Source organism: Orcinus orca, chromosome 19 (assembly GCF_937001465.1).
Source record: "Orcinus orca chromosome 19, mOrcOrc1.1, whole genome shotgun sequence".
NCBI lineage: Eukaryota > Metazoa > Chordata > Mammalia > Artiodactyla > Delphinidae > Orcinus > Orcinus orca.
In genome coordinates, this window is record NC_064577.1 from 66,235 (window position 1) to 88,870 (window position 22,636).

The following is a 22,636-nucleotide window of genomic DNA, read 5'->3' on the forward strand; positions in this document are numbered from 1 at the left end:
TTTATAAAAGGAAGTGATTAAATGCAATTTGGTATGCTGGATTGAATCCTGGAATAGCAAAAGGATATTTGTGTTGAAACAGGTGAAAAAAAGTCTGTACTTCAGTTTATAGTGATGTACCAACGCCAATTTCTTAGTTTTGACAAAGGTACCATGGTTATGTAAGATGTTAACATTAAGTAAAACTGTGTGAAGATAGGTATATGAGAACTTTCTGTATGGTCTTTGCAACTTTTCTCTAAATCTAAAAACCCGCCCCCAAAATGAGATTTAAAAAAAAACACCTAAGTTAGTAATAACTGATAAAATGAAAACTGATGATTAAAATTCCTAAGGTGAGAATACACATAAAAAGATCTCCACAAAGTTTATCATAAGGGAAAACAAAAATTGTTTCCTTCCTCTGCAAGAATTTAAAAACCGAAAAGCACTGAGATGGGCACTTGCCCTTATAACAGAGCAGCCTCCAATGATTCCACTTACTCAACACTCTGATCCTGCAGAAATTACCAGCAACTCATCTTTTAGTACCAAATACTTACTTGGGGCATCCAGACACAGACTGAGTGAACATGTTACCTCCTACATCATTCTTACCCAGTGCTTACCACATACTGACACTCTCATACATGCCTAAAATTCTACCAGCTCTGGTACTCCTTTATGGACGCTGGGCATGAAGAGCATCACGCATTTCTAATTTTGCTTCTGTATAATATTTTAATTTTATAACTCTTCTTCTATTTATTGATATATGTTTAGGGATAACAGAATTCATATAATTAAAGTACTAAATTAAATGAGGTCATTAAGAGATGATTTAACGTTGCCCACGAGGACAACAAACATATTCTGACAAAAATCCTTCTCAAATTTACAAAGTGATCTAGAGAGACTTCAGTTTTTCAGCATTTATCATCTCAGACTGACAGCAAACCACCACAAACCTTCTAAAGCCTAAACAGAAATTACAATAATCAGAAAGTACGTCACGTTAGATCTGTTTCTCAATAGCTGTCATTTATTAAGCATTTACTATATGTCAGGCATTACTTCAGTTTTTAAAACAAATTAGTCCTTCATGTTGTTGTAGGGGGGTCCCTGTGCACTGCAGGATGTTTAAAGTATCCTTGAACTCTACCTACTAGATGCCAGTAGCAACCTTCCCATCAGTTGTGACAAGCAAAAGTGTTTCCTGACAATGCCAACTGTCTCCCAGGAAGCAAAATCGCCCCCAGTTGAGAACCACTGTCACATAATCTCATGTGGCTTCTACATGCTGGCTAGCACATGGTTAAAATACATACTTTTTCTGAGAAAAAAAAATGTTACTTTTCATAAAACAGCTTTCCAAAATAAGTTCATATTAAAAGAAGCTGGCAGTTTAACTAGAACCGTTGCTAAAGGCCATACAGGGCCAAGTTCTGAGAGCATGCTGCTTGTGCAGAAAAACCCTCAACAAACGAAAATATGTTTCTGGGGTTTTTTTTGTTTTGTTTTTTTAACTAATTCAGTAGTCTGTGCTTTGGCAGACAGGACAGAGCAATGGAAGAAGGGCATTCCCAGGGGCAGTTCTCAGAGAGATGGTAGAACTCAGAAGGCTTAGAAGACAAGATCAAAGGGGCTAAGGCGCTGAGCCAAAGGATTTAGGAGACCTGAACTCACAAACAAAAAGCAAAGTAGATGTGGTGGGGCTGTCAAGAGAGTCTCTGGAGTGGCAGATTCTGGTGTAAACATTAACTGAAGTTGGAATACCTCAAAATGCCTCTAAGAGAGAAAAGGAGAACTGCAGTAAGGAGGGAAAATCCTAATGCATGGGCAAAAGCTAGAGAATTATCACTATCACCCAAAAGTGTATCTTTCTTGCAAATATCAATTTAGTGAGACAGAATTTTCAAAACTCTGATTATTTGTGAAGAAATCATAGGAGCTATTTTCCTCTCGTGCCAAAGTGCTTCCTCATTCTGAATACGTTTACTTTCAAAATAATGGACTAATAAATCTGTGTCTGGAAGTAAGTTTAGCTTTAATTCCCTCAGAAAGATTTTACCATATGAACCTGTATAGCTATCAAAGGGGTCAGAACCCTTTAAATTAATATTGTAGCAATAATGTTAACCTTTGCCTAATGTCTACTTCATAACCATGGCAGCAGCAGCCATCACTTCATGAACTCTCATAAGCCAGGCACTTTCACAGATGCTTTTTATGCAAGAGCTCAATTAATACTCCTAACGACTCTCTAAGTTGGTACCTCTCACTCTACAGAAGAGGAAACAGACTCAGGGAGGTTAACCTAGGACTTAACAGTGAGAATTTTTTTACTTCAAACTATCTTTTCTCTTTCAAATAGTATTTCACGGAGAGTCAGTTTTAACTAAAGTTAACATATACACACTACTATATATAAGAGAGATAACCAACAAGGACCTACTGTATAGCACAGAGAACTATACTCAATATTTTATAATAGCCTATAAGGAAAAAGACTTTTAAAAAATTTTTAATAAAAAATAAAAACATTGGGCTTCCCTGGTGGCGCAGTGGTTGAGAGTCCGCCTGCCGATGCAGGGGACACGGGTTCGTGCCCCGGTCCGGGAAGATCCCACATGCCACAGAGCGGCTGGGCCCGTGAGCCATGGCCGCTGAGCCTGTGCTCTGCAACGGGAGAGGCCACAACAGTGAGAGGCCCGCGTACCGCAAAAACAACAACAACAAATCAGGAAATGGAAAGATATGTCCCACTCCACAAATATTAAGCAGGGAGAAAAGAGGGCTGGATATCTGGGGCCTACAGCCAAGAAAGCAAAGGAGAATCTAGAAGCTGGTTTGTGCCCAACATAAGTTCCTTGCGCGAAGCAGCAGAGAGGGCCCTCTGAAATCCTGATTAACATACATTCTCCTTTCCTAGCAAGTGCCTCCAAATACAGTACAAATAGAACACTTACCAAGAAGGAACACCCCTTAAATTGCCCTATATTAAAAAATTTCTTTAAACATTATAAACCTATGCACATGCTAACTTCCAAAAAATGTAAACTAAATTCTTTCCAATGATATCATCCATCTATGAATCACCAGACAGAAAGAATGTAATGTTACAATGATCCTGTACCTTGTAGCTAAACACAGAAAAAGAACAAAAATTCCATGAGAAGGAAGAAAGCATGTTTATTTTCCAAAACAATTTAATAGAAGCTAATTTTAGAAATGCTGTCTGATTTTTGCTTTTAATGTAGACTAAATTCCAGGCAGAGGAAAAGGAAGTAAACAAAACAAAAAACAAAAATCCTAATAAGAACAACCTTATTACTGTGTTCATCAAATCTAATGACAGGAGAATTCTGACTGGATATCCAATAATATTAAGGACTTTCTTTAATGATCAGCTGATTAAATGAGTTTTTCATTCTTAAGATGTTTGGGATTTGCTTTAAAATCATCCAGTAGGAGAGGAGGTGGGGGTCAGGAAAGCATGTATGGAGAGTTAAATTAAACAAAACTGGCCATAGGTTGGTAACTACTGAAACTACAAGGTAGATATTTAGGAATTTATTATACTATTCCCTCAACCTGAATATGTTTGAAAATTTCCACAATAACAAAAAAGTTAATCAACTACTGTAAGACCTATTCAATAAAACAAAATTAAAAGGCAGCTCCTGTAGTTTCCACTACGTCTGAACCATAAGCATAATTTCTACAAAGATAAAATAGGTAAAACCCCAGGTTACTGACACTACAATGATATGCCCAACATTTGTCAGCCTTGGAAGATAAAACAGTGAGGTTTCACCTGGCTTTCTTCTCCCACCTGGCAAGGATGCACCAAGCCCAGCTGACAGAAGGCTCACCATATGGTCTGAACTGGAAGACAAACTCTGGCATACAGAATGCTTAAATCATGAATATTCCTACTCAATGGCCAATACTTCTCTAGAGGCCCTCTTTTGGAACAGAGGTTGCTTATTTGCAATGCAGACACTAACCATATCAAGAGACATTTCTGAAAAGGTTTTCTGAGGTAGAAGAGACTGTTCTTGAGTCCCTGGGAAAAAGTTACCTTCACAAAGCTGTTGACAGCCATGATGGCCATGTCTGGCTGACTCTTGGCATAGTTCATCAAGTAGAGATACACGAGCTTCTTTAGTTCCAGGTTGTCAGTCTGCATACAATTCACTGCATCTGGAAAGAGACAGCTGAGAAAAGAGGAAGGGAAAGCGAACAGATGTTGGTGCCAGGCTGTTGGATAGAACACAAAGAAACAGCCTTAATTTAAAAAGTGATTCGATGTGAGCACAAATGTCCACTAGTGATAATACTTACCACTGAAATGAATTACTAAAGAATTTATAATAATGGTCCCAAGAAGATGTCTAAAAATAGATTTTTTAAAAACTTTTTACTATGAAAATTTTCAGATTAGACAGCAGTTTAATGAACCCATGTGTCCATCACCCAGCTGCAAACAAATATTGATACATACCCGATCTTGTTTCATACACAACCTCAACCCACTCGCCTTCCCCCAGTCCCTACCCCATCTAGTTGCTCTAAACAATTTCTAAACAAATCCTTCACAAACATTTCATATATAATATTTTAGTGTGTATCTTTACAAACTTTTTAAAAAAATCACTATGTCACACAAAAAAATTAACCATAATTTTTCATATCAATTCTTTGCAGTTCAAAGCACTACAGTTGTTATGCTTTTTAATGCACATATTCTTCCATCCCTGACCAGTGGCAACTTATTTGATTAGCTTCCTTATTAAAACAGTTCTCAGATAATTAGGACCTTTGTTCAAAATTTTAACCATTTTCAGAAAATGAAACAGTTCTAAACGTGTGTGCCATGTACACATTTAGATTCTATTGTATATATACACCCATGAAGGAAGTGACCAGTAACAGGTATTGGGACTCAGACCCTAGGTTAGAATCCTGGCTACATTACCACTAGCTGTATGACTTTGGGATTATTCTTTAGCCTCTCCAAGTATACACTGCTTGATCTCTAACATGGAATAACTTCTAATTCAGAATAACCTCTAGTTCAGAAGACATGAGGACTATAAAAAACATTGCAAGTAAAAGCATCTGTCCCTGTGCCTGACACAGAATGCACTTAAATTTAAACTTCCCTTTTCTTAATGACATTAGGAAGGTCATCATTAGCCTTAGGACCTTCTCAGATGTTTGAGTTACTACACCTTACATCCACCACTAGATGCTGCAATTTACTTGGCATTCTTGCACTCATCCATTTCTTATCAGCAGCATTTGACCCAACTAATAAAAGGAAAATCAATGTATTTCATATTAACATAAATATTTTAAAGTAAAAATCTACCTATTTTACTTATTTTCTTAAATTAAGATGACATTGTTTTAATTTTTGCCAATCTCTTTAATGTCTACTTTAAACAAAAACAGCTGGATTCTCACACATGCTCCTGCATTCAACCTGTTGTAGAATGTTGTTTAGCTGAAGTGTAAGAAGAAAATCCGTTTGCATACACGTATATAAATTGGAAAATGGAGGAGTATTTTAATAGCTTTTTCATATAACTGGATGTTCTTCTTTGATACATTAAAGCTAGACAAATGGTTGTTTTTCTTTTTGTTTTTAGTCCACAAATGGTAGTTTCTTAAAAGTTAGGTACAATATGGAATCTGAAACCATATCAATAAACTTTCTGTACTTGGTTGCATTAAAATCCATTCATTTATCACTTATTTTGAATGGATATTTTACCCATGCATAATTTTGTGATGTATGCACTGGTCATTTGGAAAATACTGGTTCAATGAGTTATGCAGATCTTCTCTATGGTGGCATATTTCATTATACAGCAGCAAATAATCACAGTCATTAATTTCACCACCAATCTCATCAGAAAAATCTCTAAGTATTGGGAAGCTATCAAGCTCACGATGGGAGATACAAGTTTTCCAACACTCTAATTTTTACTTTAAAGTCGAAATTTATCTACTGTCAAATTTTTTCCCTTGAAGTGACAGGTTCACTTTGTTCATTTTTTATAAAATGTCTCCCAAATACCGAAGTCTGATTAACTATAGTTCTGTCTGTCAACCTTTCTTCCACAAAGAAATGGTGTTCCCAAGTCAAACAATTGTGCAAGGGCTTTTTTTCAAGTCAACCGTCACACTTTGCTATGCAGTAGAAGTACTTTATGCCTAATTCCTATTTCATCACACAGAATATTAAAAAGACCTGAACTCAAGGTTCAAGGTTTACTGAAATAAATTTTTAGTGCTTCATGCAGGACAGTCCTAAGTGAAACTGCCCTTTTTTCCTGCAAGCACATGATGGTGAAGAATACAATGACTACTTTTACAGTTTGGCACCACTGCCTTAATTCACACTAAGGCACCAGCCATGCAAATGTCAACACAGTGAAAAGGGTAAATAACACCTAAGTATTATTACAAGAATAGCTTTGACTTCATGGATTTCATGGAAAGGATCTCGGGAATCCTCAGGGGCCTGCAGACAATCCTTATTTATTTCCAAATGGCCTTCCTAAATTACAGGAAAAAAGGGAGGAAAAACAAAAAAGACCCTTTGGATTTTGTTACCACTGATTTTCATCTTGAATTCAACAATTAAAGGCAGAGTTGTAAAGTTGAGGGCACTGGCTTGAGCCAATTAAAGTGCACATGGGCTTCTGCTTCTCAGTGTATTTTTATCATCTTCTAAAACTACCTCAGCAACAGATTTGTAACTGTGTCAGCTCTCAGGAGGTTTTATGCTAGATCTGTATGCAAGTGAAATCAAGCTCGTTTCACTCAAGAAAAAAAAAAACAAAAAAAACTTAGTCACAGAGTTAATATAAAAGCAACTACACTTCCTGATGTTTCCAGTGGGACAAACTCATTCTTATACGTTCTGACTGTAATAGCTTTAAATAAAAAGCAGTAGGGCTTCCCTGGTGGCGCAGTGGTTGAGAATCTGCCTGCCAAGGCAGGGGACATGGGTTCGAGCCCTGGTCTGGGAAGATCCCACATGTCGCGGAGCAACTGGGCCCATGCGTCACAACTACTGCTACTGAGCCTGCGCGTCTGGAGCCTGTGCTCCTCAACAAGAGAGGCCGCGAGAGTGAGAGGCCCGCGCATCGCGGTGAAGAGTGGCCCCCGCATGCCACAACTAGAGAAAGCCCTCACACAGAAAGGAAGACCCAACACAGCCATAAATAAATAAATAAATAAATTTAAATCATGTGGGCTTCTAAGAAGACCTCTGCTTAAAAAAAAACAAAAAAAAACCCAAAAAAGCAGTAAAAGCCATAGAGTAAGAGTCTAAAATGAGCAAAGCAGAAGAGATTACCCTTACCTAACATCTTTCCCCACAGTCATAGCAGCAATCACTTTCTTCACAGCCTCCTTCCTCTTTTCTTTCTTTTCATTGTTGAGTTCAGCCTTTAACTCAAAGATTTCTCCTAAAAGACAACAAACGGGTGAGGTCACAGTAGAGCAGAACACTGTACTATATAGCAAGTAACACAACAGATGACCAGTGGCAGGGCTGCAACTGAAATAAGATTATTTAAAAATTATAGGATAGGTACAGTTCAAATCCCTAGAATATTAACCAACCCATTGATAAGGATGCTATTTTGGGGTTATCGCCAGAGAGGAAGGTGTAAGCCAGATCTCAGGAAGCATAGAAGTGGGAAAAAGGAAAGATATCTCATGATATCTTACTAGGATGGGGAGAGAACGGCATCTGAGGGATGATCTCCCGTCAGAATTTCAAAGTCCTGGGAAAAAAATAAATGCAGGCAGCAAACAGGTTCACAAATCAATGTTTTCAAACCAGAAGAGACTCCTCATTCACCTACTCTCAACTCAACACCTGAGGCTCAAAGGTCACTAAGTGAGCGAGTGACAGAGCTGGCCTTAGAACTGTTTCTCCCGACTCTTTAATCCAGTGTTTCTCAACGTTGGCTACACACTATTACCCGGGAAGTATCTAGAAATGCCAATGCTCAGGCTCTACTCTGGACCAAATAAATCAGAATGTCAAGGAGTAGAACTCCTACGTTCATATTTTTTAAAGTTTCCTCAAGTGATTCTAATGTATAATCAGGGTTGAGAATCACTGCTCTAATTAGTACTTTAAGATGATAATGGGCTTTAAGGCCCTATCCTGTTCAATCAATCTAAGAACAGAAACAATAATCCTGAAGCTTCAAGAATGGTACAAACCAGAGTCATTTCTAAAGGTATAATCTTAAATGACTGACTGCTCAGGCCCTGCACTGTGAAATGCCAGGACTGTCACCACTATTTTAAGGCCCAGGCTCACCTATCTTCAGAAAGTTGGAGCTGAAATAAGAAAAAAGGTTAACAGCCCTCAACTGGTTTTAAAAGAAAGAAGAAAATATACTATAAGACCACGAAAAAGAAGTTGACTATTGTCACGTCAACTTTCAATCCACAGAATTGCCTCATTTTCTTCCACCTTTATGACTGTTCTTGATGTTCACTTTAACCTCGTTCACCAGTATAGAAATAGTGGGGGCAGCAAACTAGGTGATCTGCTGAAGCCTCTAAATGGGAAGGATGAACTGGCAAGCACAGAAATTGAGCACTAAAAAAGCCTGTTACATCAAAATCCATCGCTAACAAAGCAAACAAACTGTTACAAAAATCACCCTTTTATTTGACAGCTGCAAAAATAGCACAGACAGAAAAGCTGGGCCCTTCAAAGAGTCACTCTCCTCTTCTCCAAGTCCTCTGCTGCCAAACCCAGCTCTTAGGGTTCCCATCATTTACTTCTGAAAACAGTAAAGGACAAGCAGCACGGTTTCAGAAAATCTGAATTGTGAATAGCAGCAGGAGCTGAAGAATCAAAACAGGATATAACTGAAATTATTCCAACTCCAACAGCATAAACGTAAAGAATATGCTCCAGTGGCAGTTCTGGTGGGTGTTACAGGAAGTAAAAGGAACACAGTCTATCCATTTTTTAAAATGTGGTATTTACCCAGCCATGATTCATCTGTAAGTCTCAAACCTTTATAAAAATCCCTGAATTAAAAAAAGGTTACCAGGACCCATTATAAGTGCAGGTTTGAAAAATTAGGTGAGTTTTAAAATTACATCTTTTTGTGTTATTATAGAAACATCTTGGTCATCAAAGCACACAAAATGTTAACAGAAGAAATAAATACATTTCAGAATGATAAGAGAATAAGAAAAAAAGCTGAAAATGAATGACAAGGGGCTAAATGCTTTTGTACGCTGTAAGCAGTAAAAACAGCAAGAAGTTGGGTGGAGCCAAGGAGGAGCACGGAGGCAAGGTATCTCATACATACTACAGCTTTATTAAATTCTTATCTTCCCCCCTCCTCTTCCCCTGAATCAAATCTACCAAGCATTGCTAGCAGCTAGCAACAGTTCTCAATCTCGGCTACACATCAGAAAATTCTGGGGAGCTTTTTAAAAAAAACCCACGTCTAGGCCATATCCCACACCAAAGAAATCAGGATATCTGCAGGGGTAGGACTGGACATCACCTATTGTCTTTTACTTCACTGGGCAATTCCAATGTGCAGGCAAGGCTGAAAGCCATGGACTAGTAGCTAATGTAATTAAGCAACTCTCCATGGTGTTTTCTATATTATAATAGAAGTTTACCCTTAAATAACTCCAAACGACAGAAATATGCTTGTGCTTTCTAGAAAATTTTCTGGTGCTCCAGGCCACTATGTGTGCCCTCCCATTTTCTTTTTCTTTTGAAATCATTTTAATCTTAAAGAAAAGTTGCAAAATTCCCCATCTGCTAACATTATGCCACATTTGCTTTATCATACTTTTAATATATTTATACATTTTTTTCTGATTCACTGAATAAGTAAACTGTAGACATCATGTCTCTTTAGCTCTAAATATGTCAGTGTATAACTTCTAAGAACAAGGAATTATGTTACATAGCTATAATACAATGATGAAAATCAGGAAGTTTAACAGTGATATACTGTCATTATCTAATCTATAAACCTTATTCAAAGATCTTGATAAAGTCTTTTATAGTAATTTTACCCCCATCCTCCTTGGGCCATGATCCAATGCAGGATCATGCATTACATTTACTGTCATGTCTCTTTAGTCTCCTTTAATCTGAAACAGCTGGGCAGCCTTTGTCTTTCATGATAATGACATTTTAAAAAAGTACAGGCCAGTCATTTTATAGAACACCCTCAGCTGTCATGGGTGTTCCCTCATGATTACACTGAGATTATGCCTTTTCACAGCCATAATTCAGAAATGATGGTATGAAATCATCATGTGTGGAAGGATAAGAAAATATCAAATTTCCATGCATAATCATTTTTTGTTAAAAATTTTAAAAATCGTATGTATTAATACATGCATAGAAAAGACTGAGGATACATACCGAGTTCCCAGCAGGAACAGGAATAGGGAGGGAGGGAACTTTCATTTTTACTTTTTATTGCTGTATTGCTTTAGTAGTACTCCTTGTAATAAAATGTGTATTTCCAAGTAAAAAATAAAAGAATTTGGTGCAACCACTATGGAAAACAGTATGGAGGTTCCTTAAAAAACTAGAGTTACCATATGATCCAACAAACCCACTCTTGGGTATATATCCAGAGAAAATTCTAATTCGAAAAGATACATGCACCCCAACGTTCACGGCAGCACTATTTACAATAGTCAGGACATGGAAGCAACCTAAGTGTCCATCCACAGATGAATGGATAAAGAAGATATGGTTTATATATACTATGGAGTATTAGTCAGCCATAAAAAAAGAATGAAATACTGCCATTTTCAGGAACATGGATGGACCCAGAGATTACCATACTAAGTGAAGTAAGTCAGACAAAGAAAGACAAATATATGGTATCACTTATACGTGGAATCTAAAAAATGATACAAATGGACTTATTTACAAAACAGAAACACTCACAGACACAGAAAATAAACTTATGGTTACCAAACAGGAGGGGAGGAAGGGATAAATCAGGACCTTGGGATTAGCAGATACAAACTAGTATATGTTAAATAAACGACAAGGTCCTACTGTATAGCACAGGGAACTATATTCAATATCTTGTAATAACCTATAATGGGAAAGAATCTGAAAAAGAATATATATATGTATACACACACACACACACACACACACACACATATATACACACACACACACCTGAATCACTTTGCTGTGCACCAGAAATGAACACAACATTGTAAACCAATTACACTCAATTTTTTTAAAAAAGAGAAAATAAATGTGCTTCTTCCTTTTACCCTCCTCAGATCTATCAATCTTCAATGGATCAATCTTGGATCTCTTCCTTTCACTAAAACCTTCAAGTCAAAATGATGTGCACCACAGCCGTATCTTTAAAAACCCATACTTTAATAATTTACTCAAGACACTTTTCTGTAGGATATCCCCAATGAGATGGTCCAAGACATACATGTCTGAAGAGGTCAGGAGCATTCTACTTGGAACAATCTTACACCACAACTTTTGAAGAATCTTCAAAAAAGGCTGTGATCAGGTTCTCATACTTACCTTTTTTATTGGTTGTGAAGTACTTGGAGTCAGTCATGGTTGTGGATCTTTAATGTGCACCTACAGCAAGAGAAGAGAATTCCTTTAACCAAGTTATTTATGTCCAGCAAGGCATTCAACTAATTTTAAGATCATTTATATACAAGAATTTCTGCATTCAGAAAGTATCTTCATCCTTACCACCATCACTGGTGATCCAAAGGGATGCAAGGATAATTAAGAATGTAATCCTTGCCTCAAAAGCTAATTGGAACAAAATCCAAAGGCCTAATGGAATAGAGTGATAATCTGAACCTATCATAGTTTTATAATTTTATCCACAATTATCTCCTCAGAGCCTCCAAGACCTAAAGCTACATCTTTTTACAAATACATCTTCAGTTAGTCACTCCAATATTTAAAATAAAGAAAAGTTTGTTTCAAAAGATCTCCCCATTACTTTCCGTTAAAGCAAATCTGATTTACTTCCCTGCCTCAAGACGGAGTCACTCTAAGACATATATTCTGAAACAGAGTAAAACTGAAAGAGAAAAAAATTTTATCAACCTCTTCACCATTACATGCAACTGTCAATAAAAGGAATTTCTTTCAGAAAAAAAAGAAAAGCCTAGATTAGTAGGACAATACTCTTTCATGACAAACACCTAGAGGCAAACATCTAGAGAGGTGTTATGCATGGATTTTTTTTTTAAATTATGGTTTTCATATTTCCAACAACATACAATTCCCCCGAGTATTTCCCAAAACAAAAAATATCAGTTTACAGTTAAAAACAATGCAAAAAACTGAGATATTTGTTCAGTCACACTGAGTGCTAAAGAGGATCAGAACTGGTGTTAAAACTTAAAAGAACATGGATCCCAGGTTCAATTTAACTTTTCTGTTCCAATTTCCAGAATTAATCCAGTTGACATAAGTCTCCATTGGTAAAACGAAAACAGCATGGACTGATCACACTTCTCCCCAAATAATGAGACAATGTTTTCTGATTTGAGAAACTCTAAGATTTTGTCCAATGTACTTGACTTCTTTAAATACATTAAAACTTTCTTTTAATAATATTCCTGCTACACTCAAAAATGAGTAGCTTCTGGGATTTCCCTGGTGGCACAGTGGTTAAGACTCTGCGCTCCCAAAGCAGGTGGCCCAGATTCGATCCCTGGTCCGACTAGATCCCACATGCGTGCCGCAACTAAGAGTTCGCATGACACAACTAAGGAGCCAGCAAGCCTCAACTAAGGAGCCCGCCTGCCACAACTAAGACCCGACACAACCAAATAAATAAATTTTTAAAAAATGATTATCTTCTTACTGACCACCATCATTAATAATACTTATCACCAAATTTTGGACAGATGCCCTGGCACCTACTCATTATTTTCTGGTCAAAACAACATGAGTGATAATATATTTGGCAAACTTGAGCAATAATACCTCCACAAACAATGGTAATTATGGATCTGAGAAAAAAGACCTAAGCACTCAACAAATCAATGCAATTAAGGAAAAAAGCCAGAAAATCATAAAATAATGAAAAAAGGTTGGCTCTAGTTTGTTCTCTAAAATGTACTACTTGGACTATTTAAGGGAAATTAGACTCATCTGTTACCTTTCCAAGGAGCTACTTAATGTTTATAGTACTGATCCTTATACAATAGTGCTTTTAGGTTGTACAAGAATTTCACTGAATTTACCTTGTTAAAAGAAGTGAGCTAGAACTCACACAAATCATTATAGAACACAGAAATTTCTGATTTGACACTATTTGTTATAACTTAAAGTGAGCCTGTACCAGAGGCTTGTCTTATGTAGTATTTTCACAATGTCTTTTCTAGCTAAAATTCAAAGAATTATAATCTTTTAATCCATTTCATCACTTAATCCATTCACAGTGTAAACTAAATGTGAAGTAGGCAAACTGAATAAAGGAGTCCTTCACATAAAAGACCTGGAATAGGGACTTCCCTGGTGGTGCAGTGGTTAAGGATCCGCCTGCCAATGCAGGGGATGTGGGTTTGAGCCCTGGTCCAGGAAGATTCCACATGCCACGGAGCAATTAAGCCCGTGTGCCACAACTACTGAGCCTGTGAGCCACAACTACTGAGCCCACGTGCCACAACTACTGAAGCCCACAAGCCTAGAGCCCGTGCTCCGCAACAAGAGAAGCCACTGCAATGAGAAGCCCACACACACCGCAACTAGAGAAAGCCCACGCACAACAACGAAGACCCAACACAGCCATTAATTAATTAATTAATTAAAAAAAAGACCTGGAATAAATGTGAAGTTATCATCTAAGAACTTATATATACAAAGAGGAAAACCAGTATACAGAAATAATTACAGTACTAGAGCCTGACAGGAGGGCCACAGCTCAAGGCCATTATGGTCTATCCAGGATGTTGTTACACCACTCTAATCCTTTGCGATCATCAAAAGTTAAAACTTGCTTAACATTTAAAGACAAAAGCTGCTTGGAATTTCTCACTGTTTCTTTGAAAAAGGGCACCAAAATCGTTCTGTTTTCTAAAGCTCTCATACACATTCACATATATTAAATTTTTAACAGAAAATTTCAGCATGATCTGTTAAACATTAAATTAACCTCGTCTTAAATCGTACCTTTATTAGTGACCCACACATTTCATTACTTCCCCTAACAAATTTCATCATCGAGGAATAGATTTCTGTCCTTTTACATTGTGAGCACTAAGTTCTTACTAGAGAATAATGTACCAGCCCACAAAATTTCAGGGAAGAGGAGAGAATCAAGTACATGATCTTAGACCCTAAATTAAGAACCCCTGCTTTTGAAGAGAAAGGAGAAACACACCACTCTCTTATCTCGCACTGTCCTACACAACAGTAATGAAATATCCCTTACACATATTGGCAGAGCAACATTTTATCATGTCAGTTCCTGACTTAAGCCAAAAGAAACTCCCCCAAAATAAAAATAAACCAGCCTAAACAAAAACAAATGAGAAGAGTCGGGGTTGCACAACACTGTGAATGTACCAAATGCCACCAAACTGCTCACTCTAAAATGGTTAATTTTATGTTATGTGAATTTCACCTCAAAAAATTGCATATGTATGCATTTTTTGGCTGCGTTGAGTCTTCGTTGCTGCACGTGGGCTTTCTCCAGTTGTGGCGAGCGGGGGCTACTCTGCGTTGCTGTGCGCGGGCTTCATTAGTTGCAGGATGCAGGCTCAGCAGTTGCAGCACATGGGTCCCAGAGCGCATGGGCTTCAACAGCTGCAACGCGTGGGGCCAGTAGTTGTGGCGCACGGGCTTAGTTGCTCCGTGGCATGTGGAATCTTCCCAGACCAGGGATCAAACCCCATGTCCCCTGCATTGGCAGGCGGATTCTTAACCACTGCACCACCAGGGAAGTCCCTGTATATATTTTTAAATGAGACACTGTTTTTTTTTGTTGTTGTTGTTGTTGTTGTTGTTTTAATGAGACACTCTTAATCACACGCCAGAGATGAATATGGTCAGATTCTCTAAAACATAAGATGGTGAAAACTGTTGTCTGGGGCTTCCCTGGTGGCGCAGTGGCTGAGAGTCCGCCTGCCAATGCAGGGGACATGGGTGCGTGCCCCGGTCCGGGAGGATCCCACATGCCGCGGAGCGGCTGGGCCCGTGAGCCATGGCCGCTGAGCCTGCGCATCCGGAGCCTGTGCTCCGCAACGGGAGAGGCCACAACAGTGAGAGGTCCGTGTACCGCAAAAAAAAAAAAAAAAAAAAAAAAAAAACCTGTTGTCTGCTTTAGAAGCCAAAGAAAAAGCAGCCAAGATAGAGTTCAAAGAATAAGTCAAGTATTTGCTGAAAAGCCTCAAAAATCAAGTTCCTTCTGGGAGCTGGGGGGGAATCTATTCCTCAGGAGAGTCCCAGGGCAAAGCCAAGCCATCATGGAGCTGGAATTCACACTACCTTTTTAGCAGATCAAACTAGAGAAGTCACCGGCTGTTCTGAGGACCTGAGGTATGACCTCAGGACATTGTTAAAAAATAATAACGCTGCCACAGACAGCGTTATTGTGGCAGTCACAATAACTGCCAGTCAGTCACAATCACTCTAACTTTCCTAGCCCAGAGTATGTCACTGCATTTCAGAAAAGGTCTCCCTGTACAGGATTATACATCTAGATTTAACATAACCTAGTTTCTACTAAATATAGCTTGTAAAAGTCCCTTCTCAACTATTCCTCCCTCCTTCCGGTGCCCGTAAAGAGAATAAGGCCAGAAAAAAATTAATAGGGTCTTAATTTCAAATGGCTCTCTGGGAAATGGCAGCTAAATTAGAGTTGGCGAGGCCACTAAATCCCCTCTTCGCATAAAGTAGGACTTTACACAGTTGGTGCTAGTAGGGAAAAAGTGAACAGTTGACCAAATTATAAAGCAGAAAGGTCATCTCAGCAATCTTTCATTACAAGGGTGAGAGGTGCTAATCAGATATTTCAATAATGCAAAGACAATGGCATCTTCAGGTATCATTTATTGCCTAAGAAATGACAGCAGACAACTCATTACAACAGACACACCTGCAATTTCCATTTAAAAATGACCACAAAATAATATGTTAATATTATCCGGTAAGAAAAAAGCTCAAAAGTTTTACATCCAATTCTTAACTGAAATAAACTCTGGAAAACTTAGGCCTGGAAGGAGAGAAAAGAAGGAAGAAAGGAAAATGCGTCCTACCTGATTCGTTCCCTGTTCAGCTTGGTTCGTAATATTTTAAAATACGGGTGTGTCAAAGAAGAAAAAGAAAAGATGGAAGAACTGGACTTTCTTGAGTCTCTTAAGTCACAGAATGTTAGCTTTGTATTACCTTTACCACCCAATTTTCAGTGAGGTTATCTGCAGAACACACTATACTTTCTGCTGCTTTGGGAGTTTAAAACTACTAAGATACCTGCAAACAGTTCTCATCTTACCACCACGCTTAGTCATCATTGGAATGTGTTACACGTTTTCTTGTACAGCTGCATCTCCTTCATCTGCTGCTTTCTATTATGACTCTGTAAGTGTACCCTGAGGCTAAGCAACAGAATTATACCAGGGAGGTGATTAATAATTTAAATTGTTCCTCACTGAGACCACTTCCTTTGTCATTCTTCCTTTTCTAAACTTACTGAGTTTTCTTTACTTTCTCTTTTAAACCACATGATTATAACAGTGTTTGGCATTTAAAAAACACTTCTTAAAAGTCAAAGTTTAATGAAGCATTCACACTTTATTCACACTGCTTCATAATGAAGCAGCCAGGTGAGTTGAAAAAAAGTCTGCCCCGCAAATGGGCACTGTTTTCAGTGCTCTGAAAACAAAGAGCATGAATCAATTCTTTGGATTCAAAGAATATGGAATAACAGGAAGTTCCAGTTTCTTTACCTCTGTCTTAATCTACAGTCTTTCCTCAAACCAGACCGCCCCTTCTAAGACCAGAAAGAAAAAACTCCGGGCTAAGATTTACTCCCACCTGCTTCCCCCTCTCTCACAACGGGTCAATTCTGGAGGTTTCTCTTCCCGTTCTCCAATGTCAGGAATTCCTCATTTTTCCCCAGGTGGTCAAGATTCTAGGGATATGTTCCTCCATTACGAGGTGAGGGAGAGGTGTCTCAACCTCAAATTACAGAAGATGGGTGAGGTCTGCCCACCTATGAGCAAAACTCTGGGGGAACCCCTTTCCCCTTCTGGTACCTGGACTCGTCCCAGCCTCTCAGTGAACGACGCCAAACTGGGAAGAAGGTTCTCCCCTCGGCCTCCAGTCTCTACCGGCCACACCCCTGGCCTCTGGCCCTCCTAACCCCCCACTTCGAACATCTTTTCCCCAGTGCCCCACAACTCCCAGTTGCCACCCCGCGGATTCCCTCACCCCGCTCCAGCGGTGGAGTCCCTTTCTCCAACCCTCTTCCTCATAACGGTCACACCCGACGGCTCACTCCATCTTCAACGGTCACGCTCCTAAGATTGCTCTCCTCCGCCCGTCTCCCACCAAGCCTGGCTCCCTTCCCCAAAAGAGGGACACACCCCAAAGTTAGCCGCCCTGAACTCACCGGAGGCAAGGGCAGGGGTGGCAGCAGCAGCCAGAAAGCAGTGCTGTAATGGTTTCCTGCACGCCACGACTCCTTCTCCAGGTCTAAGCCACTGCGCAAAACCCACTTTGCCAGGGACAAACATGGTAGACAGGAAACTCTGAGGTCAGACGGCCTCGCCGTGTGACGTCATCCAGGCGCACGCGGGAGAACCAGAAAGGCGGGCATCTTGGTCGCCTTGGAGACGGAAAAATTTTGCGCAGTCGGGAAGCGACCTGAGGTCCGGGCCTCGAGGAAGTTCACTGACGATCGGAACGGATCTATTAAACAAGCTGACATTCCCTGGATTTGTTTCCTCGCACAGGAGTTCTCTAAAAACTTACACATAGGGATAGTGAAACATCCTGTTGTCTTAAAAACAACACAAACAAAAAAACCCAGCTAATTTCCCTGGCCAGTTCAGGAATGTGAACAATGGTGATCCAGCCGAAGACCATACAATGGCAGTGGGACTGGAGGAGAGTGGTGCAAGGAAAAGAGGTTGACATGGCCTCAGATCTGAGTTTGAATCCATCTGAGATCGAATGCCTGTCCTGAATGTGATTAGGAAAGTTACTTAACGTCTCCTCAACCTTAGTCTTACTTGTGAAATAAATCCAGTGATATAACTCTCTCCAGCTTGTGAAGCTTAAAGTAGGTAAGGCGCCCAGCATGTAACAGGCGTGCTTACACAAAAGTAAGTTCCTTTCAGAAACCAAGACCTAGATATCTCTGTACCTTCCCCTCAAAACGAAAACTTCCCACCTAAAACTGCTCTAAGTAATAATAAAGTCTTTAACCAAAAAAAGAAGAGGAATGTGAAGAATGAGAGCCTGAGGCAGAAGTTGGGAAACCAAAGTGCAAAGGGGACTGAGAAGTAGAGAGGCAGAAGGAAAAGCTGGTGGTCATAATCATTTAGGACGTTTTTAGAGTTCTATGAAAGTATAGGACCTATATACTATATCTCTGAGGCCTAGCCGCCCCCTCCCCAAAGTTTGTTGAATGGATAAATGTATGAGTGAGTGGTCAACAACAACAGTTGCTAGAGAGAAAAGGAGGAAGGGCCGAAAAGTGTCCAAGGATTTAGCAGCACAAAGGTCTTCGATGTCATTGCTGAGACCATCAGCAGAGATAATGAAGGCAAAAGCCATGCTGAAGAAGTTTGAAGATAAATGGGAGGTAAGGAAATGAAAACAGATAACTCCATAAGAAAGTATGGCTGAAAGAGAAGAGATATAGGATGGTGTCTGAGGGAGAAAGTAGCAAGCATTTTATTTTTAAGTTCTATATTCATACATTTTCTTTACACTAACCCTTTAGCAATACCATGGGTTCAATCATTTTTCCTACCCATATGACTCCAAAATATCTATCTCTAGCCTTGACCTAGTCCCCAAATTTCACCACCAAATTGCTAACCGCACTGATCGTAAGTCTGCACATATGGCCCACCCAAATTAAGCAAATCATAAGAGTATTGGGGGAGGTGTTTAAAAACTGTGGTTCCAGGTACAACTCACAGAAGACAGAGGTGGATTTTGTAGAGATGCCACCAGAAAAATCTTTGATTCATACCTCTCCCCGGTTCAAAAACTTTCAACAGCTCCTCATTTCCTAATTGGTACAGAACCTATCCTTCTCCCAGTTTTCCCCATTTCTTTGCTCTTTAGTTTTCTCATCTACAAAATGGGAGAAATACTAATATCCAATCATAATATTATTACAAGGATGAAGTGAATTAGTGTACGTAAAGCACTTAGAACTATGCCTGCACATAGTATGGACTGTGTAAATATTTGCTATGATTGCAATTATTTGAACAAATTACACTGCCAGAAATTACTAGCCAGAAATCTGGGGGTCATTCTTGATTTCTCTCTCTCTTAACTGCCACATTCATTCCATCTCCAAGTTGTCAATCCTACCTTCAAAATATATTTCAAATTCATCCAGTCCTTTCTATTCACCTCATTATTCCAAGCCACCATCGCCTCTTGCCTCAACTACTAGAAACCTCAACTCTCTTCCCAACCATTATTCATACAGCAGCCAGATTTTTGTTTCACTTTTTTTTTAAAGTATAAACTAACATTCCAAAAAGTGCACACCAAAAACATAAAGCTTGATGAATTTTCACAAAGTAAATGTAACCACATAACCACTAAGGGGTCATCTTAAAAATATAAACCTGGTCATGACTCCGGTGTATAAATCCTTCAATGACCTCCCATTATACTTTGACTAAAATCCAGTTTCCTTCCCATGGCCTATGAGTGGTTAGGCTCCTGTCTACCTCTCTTAATATCATTTTATCCTTTTCAGTCACTCCTCATTTCCTCTTCATTTCACCTCTTGTTAGCTTTTGCAGCTCTCAAATAGGCCAAGCTCTTTCCCATCCTAGGGCCTTCACAACTACCGCTCCTCCTACCTAATATTCGTTTTCCCCAACTCCACACAGGGCTGGCTGGCTTATAATTTAGGTCTCACTTTAATTGTAATCTCATAAAGGCACTGCCTGATTACCCAGTCTAAAAGGTTCTTCTCTCCCAGGCCCCACTGCCACCCCCATCATAGCCCTCTTATTCCATTTGTAAATTATATATTAGTCTCTCTACTTGTTTAGTATCTCTCTCCCCAACTAGACTGTAAATTCCATGAGGGCAGATACCAAGTCTGTTTTTATTACTACTGTCTACCCAGCACCTAGCATAATGCTTGGCGCACAGGATGTATTCAGTAATAAATGAATAAGTAAATTATTCAGGAATAAATGAATGAATGTCCACAAGCAAAGTACTAAAACTAGCATTTAAGAGCCTCTATATTATGGTCAACAGTATAGACTATGTATTATTGGTCCATTTTCCTCTCTATATTTAAAGCAAACAATTTCCTCCTCAAATACAATCCACGCTGCTCCCTTAGCCTGGAAAACCCTGTCACCATGACTGTGACTGTCTCCAAATGTACTCAGCTTTTGAGGTCCACCTAATCCACAAAACTTTCTCAGTGGACATCTGGTCCTGATATAAGATGCAGGAGATACCAGGTTACATCGCTGTATTAGAAAGCAACTGGCAGAAAGAAGCTGAGATAAAACGTGAGGTTAGAAACGATCTTCCCCTTGGTTACAAAGGCCAATATAGCTTCTGTTTAAGCTAGTTTGAACGGCCTCATTTCTCCCAGCTCTTCTTGTCTCTTCCTCTAAACTCACCATATTAACCTATCTGATGGCTCTTCACACCTTTTAACATAAGTGCAATCAATTTCTGTGTCTTGCTTATTACACCATAAACCTGGGAGTGGGATTTGTGATGAGGTGTTTATTATTTATTGGCTGTAATAACTGACATTGTTATTTTTGACTGCCTTTTTTCTCACATAACAACAGCAGTTTACTTTTGCAATATTCTCAAAGGACTATTAAGGTGTCTTGCACTCTTCTGGCTAAGAGTGAAACAGCGAGTGGAGATGAAATCTGAACCAAGGTCAGTCAATAGGGATCTGAATCATAAGTACAGTGACAGAAATTTGTTGAAGCTCGTTCATTGCAACAGCGATGCCTGTATGACCCTTTGCTAATTCTTGCTAGAAACATCCAGTAGGACTGTGTAATTCCTGTTCCCTCAGAGTTGGTTTTCCTTATTTTGTTAGCTACTCCATATTCTTCTAATAAATTTTTTAGTTTAAATTAGCCTGTTTTCTGTTGCTTGTAACCAAGGAACCCTGATACCAATGTTTAACTAACTTCCCACTCGTCTTAGGTGATGCTATTTCTCAACTTTGTCTTTTTGCTGTTCACTTAAGAAAAGCCTCCCTGTAAGAGATACCACTGACCAAGAAGCTACAGCTAGGTGTTTTATGTAGATACATTATCTCTACTCCTTAAAACTCTGTAAGGTAAAATCTTCCATCAATGTGACTTTCTCCAGCAGGTATCCAATCAGACTATAAAACACTTTTTTTTTTTTTTTTTTGGCCACGCTGCATGCAGGATCTTAGTTCCCCTGGCCAGGGATCCAAGCCATGCATCCTGCAGTGGAAGCACAGTGTCCTAACCACTGGACCGCCAGGGAATTCCCTGAAACACTTTTTGGAACCACAATTAAGGTTAATTTGCAAGATTTTATTTCTCCTATTGAAACAACTAAACCCAAACCTTGTTCCAGCGTTCTCATTATGTGAAACAATTAACTGTCTTTATACCATAACGTCCTCTATGGTATAAAGTAAGCAAACTTCTACTTCTAGCTATTTAGCCCAGGGGTTGAGGGGAGAGGTTGGAGAGAGAGGAGATGAACTTTAACTATTATCCAAATTCAGTAAACCTGCAGCTACTCAAGGCAATTGCATAACATGTAAAAGTAGTTTGCAAAAGGTCAGGTTAATTACATTTACTTTGGTATACAATGAAAAGTACCTTGTCTGCCAAGCCTCCCCAATTCATGCGAGTTAGAATTCAACAGCATCACTCCGTTTTAGCACTGTATTCATATCGCTAATGTGACGCATCCTACCGTGTTCGAGGGTAGGAACCATTTTCATTTAGTGTAGCAAGTGCCTAGAGTTCTGCTTGAACGTAACCTAACCTTGAAGACAATTAAGGTACCAGCTTGAATGAAAAATAATCGTCCCAAATTCTGAACAACAGCAGGAAATTTTTTTTTGTTAATAATTGGCAGCCATAAGGCTAAGGCTTCTATCTCGGCTTTGTCGCTTCAAATCCTTCCCGAAGGCGGCAAAAATAGTTAGCCACCACACCCGCCGCAAGCAAAGTGAGCCTTCCATCTCCACATTCCCTTGGGTCCCTCAACTCTCTCTATCGCCCCAGGGAACAAAGGCCTCAGCAACAGGCCGAGCTCTGGCTCCGGGCGCCAGACGTCAGTGCGGCGACCCAACACCTTGCCAAAAAGACTCTGTAGAGAGATTATCAGAGCCGTGGCTTTCCAACAAGACAGCGATGCAAAACCAGC

The 22,636-nt window shown here is 39.3% G+C and overlaps 1 protein-coding gene across 1 annotated transcript in view; it reads right to left on the bottom strand.

Annotated features, from left to right (window-relative positions):
* Positions 1-22,402, bottom strand: part of LOC101281493 (adaptor related protein complex 2 subunit beta 1) — a 77,687-nt gene extending 55,285 nt beyond the window's left edge. The window contains 4 exon segments of the mRNA XM_049701485.1: positions 4,064-4,199; positions 7,361-7,466; positions 11,582-11,641; positions 22,084-22,402. Coding sequence (XP_049557442.1) covers positions 4,064-4,199; positions 7,361-7,466; positions 11,582-11,618 — 279 coding nt within the window. The 5' untranslated portion in view covers positions 11,619-11,641; positions 22,084-22,402.
* Positions 22,403-22,636: the final 234 nt, after the last annotated feature.